Source organism: Copidosoma floridanum, unplaced genomic scaffold, assembly GCF_036245765.1.
Source record: "Copidosoma floridanum isolate Cflo_tuat_1 unplaced genomic scaffold, Cflo_Japanese_pri ptg000030l, whole genome shotgun sequence".
Lineage (NCBI taxonomy): Eukaryota > Metazoa > Arthropoda > Insecta > Hymenoptera > Encyrtidae > Copidosoma > Copidosoma floridanum.
This window is the reverse complement of record NW_028321907.1, coordinates 2,946,466-2,962,630: the sequence shown is the minus strand read 5'-3', so window position 1 is coordinate 2,962,630 and position 16,165 is coordinate 2,946,466. Positions and strand designations below refer to the sequence as shown.

The following is a 16,165-nucleotide window of genomic DNA, read 5'->3' as shown; positions in this document are numbered from 1 at the left end:
GGCTTTGACTTTGCTCTTTACGCATCACGGACACGACTGTACGAAGGCACAGAGAGCGCGTGGATGAATCGGACTACCGAGATTTTTTTCAAGAGTGGGGGAGGGTGAGCTTTCCTTTGCTTTCTCTCGGAGATGGTTTTGTCGATCCTACGAGCTCACGTACAGCTTGACTTACGCAGATAATGCGTTATGTACAATAATTACTAGAACGGTTTGTATTGACAACATTACTATGTCAAATCGATTTTATTGATTGAGCCAAAATATGTAACAACGATGACTCGCTCACGTGGGAAAGGGGTAAATACAAACACTGGATGGCATATATTACCATGTACAAATAGCCGAGCAAAAAAAAAATTACAGCGAGTACAGTCACGTTTCAACAGCACCGATGTGAAAAAGAAAGAGGCTCGTTATAAGATTACTCATCAATAATAAATTGAAACGTGTCCATCCTCATTCAAAAGGCCCACACGTCGATGAGTTTCCGCGATTAGTTGGCGCAAGCGAAATGCAAATACCCCCGAGTATAAATTGGTGATATATACAGCCGCGCATATATGAACAGCATACTTTCCTGGGAGCGTTTACGAATATTAATAAAACTCGCTGACTAAGCCTCGCAACCGAGTACAGCTGAAATAAAAAAAAGAAATCGGCAAACATCGGCGATTCTACGTCAAAGAATACAAGGGGAGAGCCGAGTGAACCTTTTTTTTTTTTTTTTACCGCGATATTATTTGCACAATGGTGCCCATCACCTTTTCAAGCTCTAACGTATACGTGTACCGCAGCGACCCGACTGCACTGAAAGAAATTTGGATGTAGGATATCTCCAACCTTGGAAATACCCGAGCTCAATAAATTTCTTACTTTTAAAATTTCAAAATACGACTGACATCAATCCAAACTTGTGCGCTTTTATTTATTTAACAAGTATTTAAAAATTCAAGAGCTTCCTCCCAAGTAATATCGAGCGCTCGCTTGTGTGCGCTTTGATTTATTTAATAAGTATTCGATAATTTAAGAGTGGCAAACATAAACAAACATAAAATAAATTTAACACTGTTGCAATATCAAATAATGACCTTATAATAAAGATTTAATCTTAATAATAATAATTTATTTGGTTATAATCATATTTATAATAAATGTATATATATAATTAATTAAAGCGCACATAAACGAGCGCTTGACATTACTTGAGCTGAAGCCCTCAAAGTTTAAAATACTTGTTGGATAAATAAAAGCACACACATGCGAGCACTCAAGTCTCTCGGTGTGAGGTTCTTATATATATGCAAATTTTAAGACTCATTCTCAAAACACTAAACAAGAAAACATATATACCCCCTCATTCACATTACGCCAATACACCGTAATATGCCAAGTATATATTATACATTACTCCTCTCTCCCATCAATGTATTTGAATCGGTTTACCTACATACTTTTTACACTCAATGCCGAAGTTTATAGCTCGATAATGGGACCGAGCGACCTCAACTAATGTCGAGCTCTTACTCTCCCAAGTTGGGAAGCTCAGCTTACCAACTCCGAGGTTTGACGCTTCCAGCGTCGTGCTCTCTGCGTCCAACGATTCGTCGACATCTGACGCTACCAAATACGTACGGCGAGTCTTCCAATTTGTAAACAGAACACTTCGAAATTCTCCGACCTGGTATATTCCAAATTTCGTAGTGTTAGCATTCAATGTTATCGAGGTCACTTGATATAGAAAAAATTGGTAAGATCCTACACCCAATTTTCTTTCAGTGTGATTTTCTGCCGCGCTCGATGCCCAAGAAGGAAAACGACGCTAATAGTCCGTCATTACGTCCTCCTCTCTTTTTCTCTACCGGCGGCCTCGACGAGTGAGTAAGTAGTGCACACCACCACGCGCGAGTGTGCAAGCAGTGTCCCGCAGCTTCCGGTGCGGAATCCATTTCATTTCCTCGGCGCGTTTGTACGTATGATAGGTATAAGTATATAGGTGTGTGCGACTCTGGTGCTCCGGGGAAGGAAACCACGCTGCCAGACGCGCACGCAGGGCGGAGGAGGAGACGAGCTTAAAAGGCGCGGGGGAGGAGGGAGCCGAGACGAAGGAGGGTCGAGGCCCTCTTTATTTAGCTCGCGCTCTCTTGCTTCTCTACTCTCTTTATACATGGTAGGGTATATATACACATTTTGATCAGTAGGTGGGTGCTGGTATAGTGCCTACTGCCCTCGAGAATCATGTACTCTGTTGCATGATGGAGTCGGTCGCACAAGGGGTATGCGCACCCACGCACCTTTTTTTTTTTTTTTCCCTCTACTTTTCCCCCGATTTTATTTCCTACCAAGGCAGGAGTTTTTCGCGAAATACGCTTATCCTTATTGCGAGCAAGAAAGGGGTACGTGAAGGAGATTGACGCGGGTCTTTTGCTACCTATGGATGGTATCTTTTGTGCTCCCGGGAGGATGCAATTTTTCGCGAACCCGCTGTATAGAAGTGATCGTTTATTCTGGCTCAGGGAGGAAGAGGAAGCAGAGGTTTTTTTTTTACCCTCAACAGCTGCTCTTTTTCTTTCTCGAGGGCGCGTGTACAGTGTTCCTTGGAATGATTCACCGTGGAATTAAAAGCTGGAAATGGTACGCTAAATTGGTACAAGGAAAAAAAAAAAAAAAAAAATCTTTTCCACGCCACGTTTAATAAATGTAAATCATTTCAAGCGCACGTAGGTGGCCAGCTTCTTTCTTTGCGCAATGCAACGAGTCTGAAGTTTCGAGTGCTCGCCCAGAGTGTTTAACGACTAAAAACTCCCACAATACCATTAAAATAACTGCGAAAGTACCAAAAAACGTGAAAAAAATCACACTTTTGTTTTTTAACTTGAGAGACGTCATTCTTTTTATTTAGTTTCTCAAAAATTGCTTTGGACGAGCATTTTAGACTCGTGAAATGCACCATGTATATCACGAAAAAAAATGGGGGACGAGTAGAGCTTGAGCGTTCTCTCCTCCCACACGCGCCGAAACAGAGCGTTCCTTGAAAGAGCTTAATTAAATTAACGCGTTCTCGCGGCTTTCCAAAAAACAACGCGCGACTAAATATACATGATATTTATGCAGTGTCGCGAAACTTAACCAGCGCAAAAAGGGGTGCCCCTTGAAAAAATTATCACGTGCCTCTGTACGCGTAAGAGAGTGTAGTACGGCAGCAGCGCTTTGTGAAAAAAAAAAAAAAAAAAAAAAAAAAGAATTTCCTCGACTTTCCTCGACACGGCACGGCTCGCACTCGGCGTTCTCCTTCGTTTGGTTGAAAAGAGCCGCGCGTGCGACTTCTCGAGAGCTTCTTACACGCTCGTCTACTCGAAAGAGACCTGCTGCTCTTTCGGCGACATAACGGCGCTGCCATTATATTTATACGTATGTACCTATAGTGACAGCAGCTGGCGCGTTAAATGGAAAAACGCATATCAGTGCCCTCCTGCCGGTGGAAAAAAAAAAATTGCATTGCCGCGCCCGTATAGCAAAGAGAGGCAAAAAAGAAAGTGGAGGAGAGGAAAGTTTCTCAAAGCGTGTCTCCGCGCCGATCGATCGGTTTACGTCTGCCGCACTTACACTAAGACGGACTGGACGAAGAGAGAGAGAGAAAGAGCCAAGAGGAGCATCGGGACACCTACTCTGTTTACTACAGTAAGATCCCATGTAAATTAGTCTCTTGGAACTTGATTTTATACTTATACGTGTGTATGAGCGTGGTTAATTGGGGAGAAACGTATTAATATATGATCGGTAGTGGTTGCAAGAAAGATTCATGGAGTAGTCCTTTAAAAGTAATTTACTTTTCGTTTAATTTATCCTCGTCCTTTTTTCTCTCTCAAAAAAATTGTCATGTGAATTATCGTTTGAATTTTTTATCCAACATCAATCATTTTCAACTACTACCGATTTTTATACTTTTATATGCTAGGGAACTTGGATATAAAAAGACTATCACTTTGAATTTCGTCTTATTGATATTTTATCATAATAACATTTTAAAGTTACGTTCGCGGGGAAGAGTCAAAGTGGAGCGTACTTAGCAAGCACGTAATAATACCGAGAGCTTTTTCTGAAACCGTTGCATGCTCAAGAAGTTATGTCTCCACTTATCTCGATTTTTTTACCCTACTGTTGTAAGAATTTGCACTTCTTTCTAATAAGTACTACCAACGTTGTTACCACTGCTATTGATCGCGAATGGAATCAGAAAGTATAGACAAGGTATGTGGATAACTTTATTGGTAATTGAAACAAAAACTTTTTTGTAAAAAATACCTCGAAAAATACCGCAACCTATAGTTTACTTAGCATACTTTTACAGTTTGTTGTATATTATATTTTTTAAAGTAACATGATAATAGTGTTGGAGTAAGTTACAAAAAAATTGTAAATACCGATTGTCTGAAACTTTAATCTATACTCATCAAAATATGAAATTTTTCGTTAAAGGACTCATACAGTTGTGTTTATCAAGGACGAGCGGTAAAATATAATTATTCAGCGAGTAAAAACGCGTTTTATTTACAGACCGAAATCATCTGCTGACTTGCTTTGTGTACAATATTGTTAACTTGTTTGTGTTTACATTTCCGAGTACATTTCTGTAATTGCTTTGTTTCGTGCATGGGTTTTTGCCTAACCCAAGGTTTTTGTCAGCTCTGCCGCACTGGTGAACAACAAACGTGTATTGTCACTCTTGTACCCGACAGCTGCATGGGCAACCATAATATCATTTGCGTCAATAAAAGCGCCAAAAATCGTCCAATTAGAAGAGTCGAAGGACGAAATAACATCCGGGCACGCGCGTCACATGGTACACGGCAGTCTATACCGAAGAACCGCACGGCAACGGCGAAGCAACCCTTCCATACTTTTACCTAACCATGTTTTTTTCTTTTTCTCTATGGTTCCCGATTCTCCCGTTCGTTCGTGTATCTGCGCGTTGCGGTATACCCGCGTACTTGGATGAATTTTATCCATTCGGATCCTCAGGTACAGATCCTGTGCTGCTTGTGCGAGAGGCAATTAAACCCAAAAGAATAGCCTAAGCCAAAAAACTGGAAGATGTGCACTAGCAGAAAAAGTCTACGTACGCAATTGATGTAAATAGGTATAAAATTCAAGAAGAAAAAATTTGCGTAAACAGACTACACCTAGCGCACGCGCGCGCGTTCATATCCTATACCTCTGTTTTTCTCTCTCCCTCTGATGTTCCTTCGAAAAACGAACTAAAAAGCCTACGTATACAGACACAAGCGGGAGAGGGAGAGGAGAGATGCTTTGGTCCTTTTTGCTCCTTTGTGCCCCGAGACGCCGAGGAAAGAGAAAGAGAATCGCAGCATCTCTGCGCGCGTCTTCGGTTCTCTCTCTTTGTATATACATGTGTAGGTACTTGGCGAGCGAGAGCGAGAGAGGAAAACGAAAAATACGTTACGTGCTCCTTCAAGGGCTTCCTTCGGTTCTTTCTCTCCTGTGCGCGCGGCCTATATATGGCTTCTAGGTACACGTAAAACTCGCAGCGTTGTAAGGCGCGCTTTCTTCCTTTTGCCATATTACTTTAACCCCTGTATAGGATGTACACCCATCCCGTCCCGTCTCACCTGAACGTCGTACACGACGGCAAGACGCGGCCACCCTTCGTCCAACTACTATATACGTTCCAGCACGGATTTTTACTGCTCGATAATAGTACAAGTATGTCGGGACGAGCGAAAACATTTTTTAAACGATTCTTTTGTACTTACTGCACGGCGGACGAGCGAGAGCAACAGAGTGCCTATGTGCAGATGTATATAATATGTACAAGACATCCCCCTCGCACGTTACAAACTGCTGCCGGCGCAGCGGCGACTCTATTATATACTTTGCATGCAAGGTTCTTTTGTTTTGTTCGCGTCGCAATTGCAATTGTAAACACCACTGAGATACGAGAGCGGTGCGTGATGTGGGGTGCAACAATTGCAAAAGCGGAAACGAATGGCTGGATAATGTACATCCAAGTGTATATTATATACGCTTGTACACCAGCGCAAGAATAACGTAGAACGAAGGAACAACAACCGGCGTCGTGTACTCGACAAAGAGGCGTGTAGGTGTACGTTGAATTAACTGATTCGAGCGCGAATAAATACTCGTGCACGACGTTATAGGGGGGGGTACACGGGATGTGTATATTGTATACTCAACTATCTACTTACCAGCAGTATAAATCAGACTCGATTTCTCTTGTTGGATGTTGTTAAGGTAAAATAATTGATGTATGTTGTTGGCCTCGTGCACTTGTTAGATTTTTGAGAAAATTGTTCACCCCAACACGAGTGAGAAGGTGATCGGCAAACGCACACTTCACGTAGAGTAAAGAAACACAGCGCGACTGACCGACGGCCGGCGGACGATTTTGAATCTCGCCAGCGCACGCAACGGAACAACACAGAATGAACAGACTGCGAATCCTGCAAGAGGAGAGAGAGAACGGCTTACAGGTTTAGCGCGCTCAACGACCCTACGCCGGCCGACGCCGCCGTTGCTCAAGAAAAGGGGAGGTGAAGTGGGGGAGAGAAAGGAATAACATTGGTACCTGCTGCGCCTCCCTTGACAACTGCTGCCATCTGCGCGATAATACTGAAATTTAAAAATTGATATTTTATTTATGTGATATTTTTGTTTTGATTTATTTATTCATTTGTTGAGTTTTTCCGATTCACAATTTTTTTTCTTCTCTATCGAAATCTAAAACACTGAATACATATGTTGTGTTTTTTGTTCATCCCGTGGTGGTATACACTATACCGTTCATTACTGTATCATCACGTGAAATCATATTCCCTTTGTTTCAAGATTTAATTTTGCGTAGCGAGTAAGTTTGTTAGCATCTCTGGGGAATTTTGAAAGATCTAGGGTTTTTTTTTTCGCAGGTATGTGGTGGCATCTGTAGGGGATTCACAAAAGCTCCGGAGATTTTTTTAACTTTCTACATTGTCGAGCGTCGTCTGCATTACTTGCAAAGCTCGGATTTAGTCGAAACCGACCGAAGGGCAGTAGGTAATTAATTTAGGGTATTATCACGGGAAACCACTTGTGCGTAACATCGTTTTCAAGCGAACACCTCTGAAATAACTTTCGCGATTGTTGATTTGAAATAAACTTAGAAAAAAAATTTTTTTTTTCAGCTGTTTGAGGTCCTATTAAGCTCTGCATTGTTGTCTTACTATTCATATGTAGGTATATAGGCTCGTTCATGTAAACTTGAATGAATTCATAGTTACACTCTTGTTCAACTTTCAGTAAATATAATGACGAGTTTATAGATTATACTTGCGTAAAAGTTGACTATATGTAGCTTAAGAAATCATTTAAATTGCTGTGCTCGTAAAAATCACATGGAACAAAACTACAAAAAACATCTTTAAATTAACGCACCGTTGCGTAAATTTCAACGTCAAACTACCAACTCCTGGCTTTAAATATACTTGGTCACCCAAGACTCAATTGTCCTTCTCACGATTAAAAAAAAAAAACAATGCTATTGGCAAAAAGGATAGATTGAAACTTATGTATTCCTTTCCACTTTTCAAAGAAGAAGAAGTAATCCAATCCAGCATCAGCCCTAATATCTCCTGTATCGCACATCACGCGTGTATAAATCGAAAAATATAAAAAAATAACGAATTATTTGGCTCCGCATGGAAGAAAAAAGTGCATGTCCTTCGTAAACTGTGACCCTCCCCTGGCTGCGCACACGCGCCGCCCGCAAGTGCATATATACCTACACATAATCATCGTGCACGCAAACGAGAGGGGGCGACCTCGCCACACCGGTGTCCCCGACCTCAACCAAGTCCAGCTATAATCGCAGAGGCAAGGCAACTCTCGTGTGTATGTTGTGCGAGTCCATGGGCGAGAAGGAGGAGTGCGCGCCACGACGACGTCGACGGCCGCACGCGCGCTTTTGCATCCATCTCGCTCAGCTCTGCGAACTCCGCGAGCAACTTGCTAATTTTGACTTAAAAAAAATACCCAAAACTGTGGAATCGTTAGCAACGTTTGCAACCGCTTTGTAAAAAACTGTCGGATCAAGCAGTTTTGCAAAAAAAAATAAATTTGATACCGTCGTGCGAGAGACATAAAAAGTATCTCATCCACCCTTTGTAGTGTGTCTATACTATCAAAATTGATATCGATCGTTTGCAATTTAATTGTCGTTTATGTTGAACAGTTGCAAATTGTCATATTTTTATGTATAGCAGGTAAAATAATTATTTTTGTCGAATGTGGAATGTGCGATTTTTTCTCAATACAATAATACATAATACGTATTGCTGCGCATGCGCCGTGTATACAGTTCCACTAGCGATGGGATATAGTTCCGGCCAGATTTGGGAATTCTCTAGGACCCAACCTCTCTGACGTGGGAAATCACTAGATCAAAAAAAAATTAGTACCAAAGGTGACGCGCGAGATTCAAATAAGGTCCAATAACACAAGCATCCATCACCTGATGACCCGGGGCGCTCACTGGCCACTCTTTTAAATAAATAATTATTAATAACACCAGCGCCTGTCACCTGATGACCCACGGCGCTTACTAGCCACTCTTTTAAATAAATAATTATTAATAACACAAGCGCTTATCACCTAAATACCCGGGGCGCTTACTGGCCACTCTGTTAAATAATCAATTAATAATAACACAAGCGCCTATCACCTTTTGACCCGGGGCGCTTACTAGCTACTATTGAATAATAAATTATCAAGTAATTACAAGAGCGCCAATTAAAAAGATCTTTGTCGTACTAGATAGGCAATCAAAATTGTGATATAATTAATGTGTTATCGATCAACTTTTTATCATTTAATAGTGTTGCAAACAAGTGTCCTGGATCCTCAGGAAGAAGGTGCTTGACATACTTATTAATAATTATTTATTTACTAGATTTGCAATTAGCGCCCCAGGTAATACGGTGATAGGCGCTTGTGTTATTTATTAATAATTATTTATTTAACAGAGTTTCCAGTAAGCGCCCCGGGTCAAAAGGTGATAGGTGCTTGTGTTATCAATAATTATTTATTTAACAGAGTGGCCAGTAAGCGCCCCGGGTCATCAGGTGATAGGCGCTTGTGTTATTTACTAATAATAATTTATTTAACAGAGTTGCCAGTAAGCGCCCCGGGTCAAAAGGTGATAGGCGCTGGTGTTATTAATAATTATTTATTTAAAAGAGTGGCCAGTGAGCGCCCCGGGTCATCAGGTGATGGATGCTTGTGTTATTGGACCTTATTTGAATCTCGCGCGTCACCTTTGGTACTAATTTTTTTTTGATCTAGTGATTTCCCACGTCAGAGAGGTTGGGTCCTAGAGAATTCCCAAATCTGGCCGGAACTATATCCCATCGCTAGTGGAACTGTATACACGGCGCATGCGCAGCAATACGTATTATGTATTATTGTATTGAGAAAAAATCGCACATTCCACATTCGACAAAAATAATTATTTTACCTGCTATACATAAAAATATGACAATTTGCAACTGTTCAACATAAACGACAATTAAATTGCAAACGATCGATATCAATTTTGATAGTATAGACACACTACAAAGGGTGGATGAGATACTTTTTATGTCTCTCGCACGACGGTATCAAATTTATTTTTTTTTGCAAAACTGCTTGATCCGACAGTTTTTTACAAAGCGGTTGCAAACGTTGCTAACGATTCCACAGTTTTGGGTATTTTTTTTAAGTCGAAATTAGCAAGTTGCTCGCGGAGTTCGCAGAGCTATCTCGCTCTTTCCCTCTGCACCCAAAAAGGAGAGTCCCCTTTTCACGCACCCCCCTCGCTCTCTCTCTCTCTCGTAGTGGCTCTCTCTTTTTCTTCGGTGCAGATATTATTATTGCTGCCTCTGCTCTTGCGTTCATAACACGCTATCTACCCAAGTGTACAGCACAGAGCGGTAGGTAGTAGATGCACGGGGGAGATTCCGGCGAGCATTGTATACGCTGAGCGTATACGTTGGTGCCGTTTGTTCGGGCGTTCGTGCAATGTGTCGTAAAACACACAACTCGTGCACAAACTGAGTCGTCCTGTCGGCGCGTCAGTCCTGCACACACATTTCCTGGACAGAGTGTCTTGATTGTCAGCTGTATACGACAGCGTAACGGTGTGCATATACATGATACATTATACATCGGGTGGAGTGCGCGCGTGAGTCCGGTGTCAGGTGAAAGAAAACAACAACAACACAAACTTAACGGAGGAGAGTGTAACATCTCTTGCGTGGAGGAGGTCGTCAGGATACGTCGGCGAGGGAGCGTGATACAACTGCGGCCGAAGCAGCAAAGATCGGAGCCACGAGCTGAGACTGTCGCTGCTGTGGCGAGGATGGGCCAGGGCACCGAGTCCTCGGAGACCTGTGCCGACAGGCCCACCGAGGTCAGCGTCATCAGGTTCGTCTCCAAGAACCACACCATCGAGGAGATTGCCCCGAAAAAGGTCAGCAAGGACACACTACGTTGTTTTTGTTACTTAGGTATAGACACGCAGCATCCGCCGTCCCCGACCTTTCCTAAAATTCGCTCCGTCTCTTTCTCTGCTCCTTTTTTTCTTTTTCATACGTATATGGGCGATACGCTCGTGCGAGCAGTGCAATGTACAGGTATACGTGTACATATATGCATGTACAATGCCCCGCGTCCTGCCACACGGTGAGTTCAATGACCTCTAATCCAAAACAGACTACACCTATACGCGTGCACGTATACCTTTACCGCACACCTATGGTTGTCATATTATAATGGAGCTTTACGAGGACGCATAGATCTATAGATCGTCCAAAGTATATGTGGTGGGGTAATTCGGAACGCGATGCTGGAACCTCTCGCCGGGTGGGTTTTCGGTGCACGAGAACGCCGCGATCCCTAGCCGAGGCTTCCGGCGCTTGAACTTGAAGCTGTACTCGCGCGCGCGCGTGCGAGGTCTTTAACCCCTTGGTGTGTAACGTATATACCGAGAGCAGCTGCCCGTGTCGCCTCTTCCTCCCCTTCGGTCCCTGCTTGCCCCCTTGCACTGTGTGTTATATGCACAGGTAATAATGTACTTACGTGCTTTAGCCGTGTTTTTATTTTTTCATTGGATCTTTGTGCGCCGGGAACAATATTTAGGAGCAATTGATGCTACTTTTTCGTAACATTGATCCTCCCTTTTCAGGAAATTTACATATGCAATCAGCGAGGATGCGGCAAAATATTCACCAACCAGGAGGAGTACAAGAACCACGAGGTCATGGAGAGCCTGAAAGTCAAATTCGTGTGAGTAAATGAAAATATGTCGATGAAAACAAAAAAATAAATAAATAACGAAAAGTGTATCCGAAACAGTTGCAGCGAGCCGGGCTGTGGAAAGGAATTGACGGATCCGGGCCGGATGTGGTGGCACTACCAAGAATGGCACAACAACGACACGAGTGTCTTCGTTTGTCCGTATACGAATTGCGGCTCTGTGCACGCGACCAACGAAAATCTCCAGGAGCACATCGAGTCCTCGCACCGGCAACTCCCGCGGATACCGACAGAGCCGGAAATCATATGTTTCGAGGGTACGGACACCGTCATGGAGGACGACATCTGCGACAGGCTCAAGGAAGAGGAGGAAGACGAGGAGGATCCACTGGGTGCCATCGACTGCGGCAAGATGCCAGTGATGACCAACGAATACGTTATCAACGAAGACGGCAGGATCGCGAGTACGAAGCAGGTCGCTCAGCCGAACGAGGATTGCAGTCCCAAGGAACAGTCGAAACTCAGGGCAGCGCTGAGCGGCGGCGATTATTCGAAAAACGAGACTGTGACCAGCAGAGCTGGCACCACGTCCACTCCCAGCTCTGCTACAACGACTACGACTACTACTACTACTACTTCGAGGTTTCCTAAAAACAAAGACTTGCTAATCACGAAGGAAAACTTTCTGGCCAAGTACGAGGCTAGATCGCCGATAAGCAATAACGAAAGTATTCTGATAGACAGTTCCCAAGACGGTGGTACGATTTTTATAAGTAGCGACGTCTCGCTGACCAAAACCACGGGTCAGGAGCACAGGATAGACCTGGGAAATTTGGAGAAGGTTTTCAGGAATGGCTTTGAGAGGGATTCTCCGAAAACGGAGGATAACCAGTCCAAGATCAATTGCTCCGACGACGAGGAGTACACACCGAAGAAGCAGAGAATATCGAGGTCCAAGCAGGAGCCTAAAAGGTGCGAGATTAACGGCTGTGGTAAGACGTACAAGAACAGAACGAGCTTCCGGCATCACCAAGACAGTCATCTTTTAATTAACAATGCTAATGCCACTAAAACTCAAAAACACAAGATCGAGAAAGCGACGACCATTAGCTTTTTCATGTAAGTTCTTTGAATCGACAAAAAAAAAAAAAAAAAAAAAAAAAAACGGTTTGTATCTGGTTTTTCAGATGTAAACGTTGTGGCACCCAATTGAGCAATGCCGCTGCTTTGTGCAAGCATTACCAAGAAACCCACACCAACAACAAACCACAGCCTACTTCGACGGCAAAAAGCACTGAAGTTCACCGGTAAGATAACGTCAGAGAGATAAATTTCTTTCATTTCCAGTTGTTATCTTAATGACGATCTTCTTTTTTGTCATCATCATTAGGTGCAAAGTGTCGGGATGCGAGGCGGAGTTCGCTACCTCGTCATTGCTGTCCAAACACTTGAACGAGCTACACGCGAAGAATTCCGCGAATAACGCCAACTCAAATATTAAGACTGGAAATGGGAGTGGAGTAATGGGCGAGCAAATGTTCCGCGAAAACGACGCCACTGCCCAGCGAGCAAACTTAAAGACTGAATTGAAAGCCAAGCACTCGCTTGTTGGCTTGAACGAATTCGCCGATGGTAAGGACAAGAATAGCCAATCGCAGAGCCCTGTCGACAAGGACGACTCCGGGGACTGATTTTTGTTCTTGTAAAGACTTTTCATGGTACTTTTTTTATCGTCAAAGTATTTTTGCATGATTTCTGCCCCAAACGGAATGGGGGGGGCTTGCGTTGGTAATTTTTTAACAAAGTCTCGGAAATGAAAAATTTTTTACACCGATTTTATTTTTATATTTTAGCGGTTACATTCTGAAATTTTTAGGCTTATTATTGTTGTTGATTATTGCGTTTTTGAAAACTTATTTATTGCAACGGGTGCAAGGTTTGTTGAACTGGCATTCTGGTGGTGCTTGAAAAAAAGTCCAATCGAGTTTTAAAGTATTTTCGTTTCCCAATCGAGACGTGATGCCGGGTGTTGATTCAATTTTAATTGAACATTGACTGATAAGGAAATGCCATTTTTTCGTAAACTGCTTAAAATTCACTTGAACGCGTAATATTTCAATCACTAAGAAAACAGTGTTTGTATATTTTATTATTATGCAATGAAATTGTAATACTCCACAATTGATCGGATCACAATGTGGCGATAAATCGAAACCGATGCGACGACGATTTTTTTTTTACATTTAAAAAAAAATTAATTGCCACTCTCGCGCGTGCATTGTGTCTTGCATCGCGTAAAAAACAAGTATCACTAATTTATTTTGTTAATCATCGTTTTATAGAGAAAATGTAATCTAGTAGGATCTAGTAGGATTTTTAAAATTTTCTATCGAAAATTGTAAAAGTAAATTAGACACATTATACAGTATAAAAGTATTATTAAATAAATAAGTTTTGTCTACTCCAAAGTGTCGTTAATTCATGATGATCCGTATGACATAAATATCGTCACCCAGTCTGGTTAACAAAAAAAGTAATTTCTATATTTACAAGGAAGCGATTTAAAAAAAAAAATAATAAAATTGAAAAAAGCGCCAACACTACGAGCGCGCTATATCGACATATCTTCTCCATCACGTGTCAACGACAGTATAAATAATCATCCAAAAGCAAAGCAAACCCGCACCAAAGATTCTCGATTACCATTAAATAATTACGTACGCATGTACCACGACAGTACCATCGCCGCTAAGCTACTTTTGTTCCCCGAAGTAATTCTCTCTCTCACTCTTGGCGATATCCGCGAAACGACGAGTTTTTGCTCTGGCAACTTCATCTCTCCACATGCAACTCTCGTTCCAGCGTTTCCAAACATTGTACGTAATAATAATAATAATATGTTGCCGCTCGCGAACGAATCTCCTCTCGATTCGTTATAAATTATAAATAAATACACCCCAAATAATATTCTGCACAGAGTACCGATAATGTGCCAGTGGTCAATTTTTGCGGTAAGTAATGTACTTATGCGAAACGAAGCCAAGGAGAGAAGACAAAAAAAAAAAAAAAAAAAAACTACTCCAGCATAAGTTTCGAAGCTCAAGGGTAGGTGGATGGAAAAAGCACCGAAAATAGGAGGAGGCGGGGGAGGCCGACCTTGTGCCGGGAGAGACACACACTTGGCGCTTACGCATATATGGAGGTGCATGTAAAACAGAGGGAGCACAAGAAGCTGCTTCTTTTATAAGTTCACCGGCGACTCCGCTATACACACATGTATACATTGTAGGTATGTATACACCTAGCCACGGGGATTGCCAAATAAGGCGTTTCCCGAGGGGTTTCCGGTTTTTCCGACGCGAGCGCCCCACCGCGGCTTCGATTCCCGATCGAGAGGAGCCTCCCCCCGTTGTCGTATAGCGCGCCCGCTGGCCGAGTACACAGCAAGGCGTCGCGCCTTTCGGACCAGCTTTTCGCAAGCGCGCCCTCTTGTTTTTATCCATCTATCCACCTGCACGTGCAGTAAATTTTACGAGGCCTTTTTTTTTTTTTTTTTTTTTTTTTTTAATTTTTCGTGCCGGTGTATTTTACTTATCGCCCCCCGGTGCGAAAAGACTAACGCATTTTTGTACAAATCATGGCTTATGCTGCTTTCGACGATCGAGGGGCATTACTATAGTGCATCATATACCTCACGGCGCACGTGCGTATATAGAAGCTCGACATTGGCTCATTAATTCACTTTACTCGAATGAGGATGCCGCTAATGTGCACTCGCGCTCGTAATTGCAAACGCTTAAACTCTCCTGTACTCATGTGTATTATGTATACGTGTACCCGAGTGTTTGTTCGTAATTGCCGTAATTGCCTACCTTGGTATAAATTTTGGTGCCTCCTGCTCATCCCCCGATTTATAATAAGAGCGCGCGTGTAAGTAAAAGCACCGGAGGAAAGGGTACGTTGCTTTTGAAGAGATGAACCGGCCTTTTAAACCAAAAGCTCAGCCGCGCTTGCACTTTTCGAGGTGAAGAGGGAGTCCGTGTGTGTATATATATGTCATACTCCTTGTCAGTCGCGTATCGCGTTGATACTTAAACTCCGATTCCCCGAAAGTCGAAATGAAAGTTAGACCCCTAGGCGGGGCTGATTCACTATATTGACCTTGTATGTACAAATGTATACATGGATTATTATTTCAGTGCAAGGTATGATCCGACAAACACTTCTGTCTGCAATGCAAGAGTTTTGCTCGTAATGATTCACCCATTATAATACAGGCTTTCGACTTTTACAATGGCACATCCCAACTGCAGTGCGCGCGTCTAAACACTCGAGTTCTGTAACTCATTGTTAAAACACCGCTCGCCGAGTACAACCAAGCGCGTGTATATATATTTATAATATACGTTTTGTGTATATACGTAAAGTAAAAGCAAAAAGCGCGCGGTACCAATATACTATTGTTATACGCGTGTGTGTATATATAAGATATATATATATATATATATAATACCAACGAGAGCTGCACCGCTGAGTTTTATTTCTTTTTCGGTGACTCTACTCCATACGCGCGTAATTTGCTGCTTCGCTCAGACAGTCGCTCCTCACCGCTGACATAGCCAACACGAGAGGTATGTGTGCTATTGTATTATGTGTACCTAGATTGTATAGATTTCGTGATTACAAATAATCAAAGATAAGGAAAGTGTGCGATTCCCGTTACACCTATTTATAAATATATACGGTGCAACCCATGATCGGTATGGGTCCCTGCAAGAAGACGTCGGGAACGACACTCTCGCGAGAAATATATATACATATATATATATATATATATCTACAAGTATGCGAGAGAGCGCGT

General features: G+C 42.5%; 2 protein-coding genes across 3 annotated transcripts in view; one reads left to right on the top strand and one right to left on the bottom strand.

Annotated features, from left to right (window-relative positions):
• The window catches only part of Nrt (Neurotactin), a 57,696-nt gene extending 51,203 nt beyond the window's left edge, over positions 1-6,493 (bottom strand). Inside the window, exon 1 of the mRNA XM_014352130.2 lies at positions 6,228-6,493. The gene's annotated coding sequence lies outside the window, so the exon portion shown is untranslated. The remainder of the gene's footprint in view (positions 1-6,227) is intronic.
• Positions 6,494-10,053: 3,560 nt separating this feature from the next.
• LOC106638755 (uncharacterized) lies at positions 10,054-13,650 on the top strand. Of its 2 annotated transcripts, XM_089596654.1 has the most exons (6): positions 10,054-10,519; positions 11,234-11,334; positions 11,404-11,892; positions 11,947-12,423; positions 12,492-12,611; positions 12,695-13,650. In XM_089596654.1, exons 1-6 carry the CDS (start codon positions 10,409-10,411, stop codon positions 12,993-12,995), a joined length of 1,599 nt encoding a protein of 532 aa, XP_089452780.1. In that variant the 5' UTR covers positions 10,054-10,408; the 3' UTR covers positions 12,996-13,650. The 2 variants fall into 2 exon arrangements, with proteins under 2 accessions (XP_089452780.1, XP_014207579.2); XM_014352093.2 differs by having other exon boundaries at positions 11,404-12,423.
• The last annotated feature ends 2,515 nt before the right edge of the window (positions 13,651-16,165 follow it).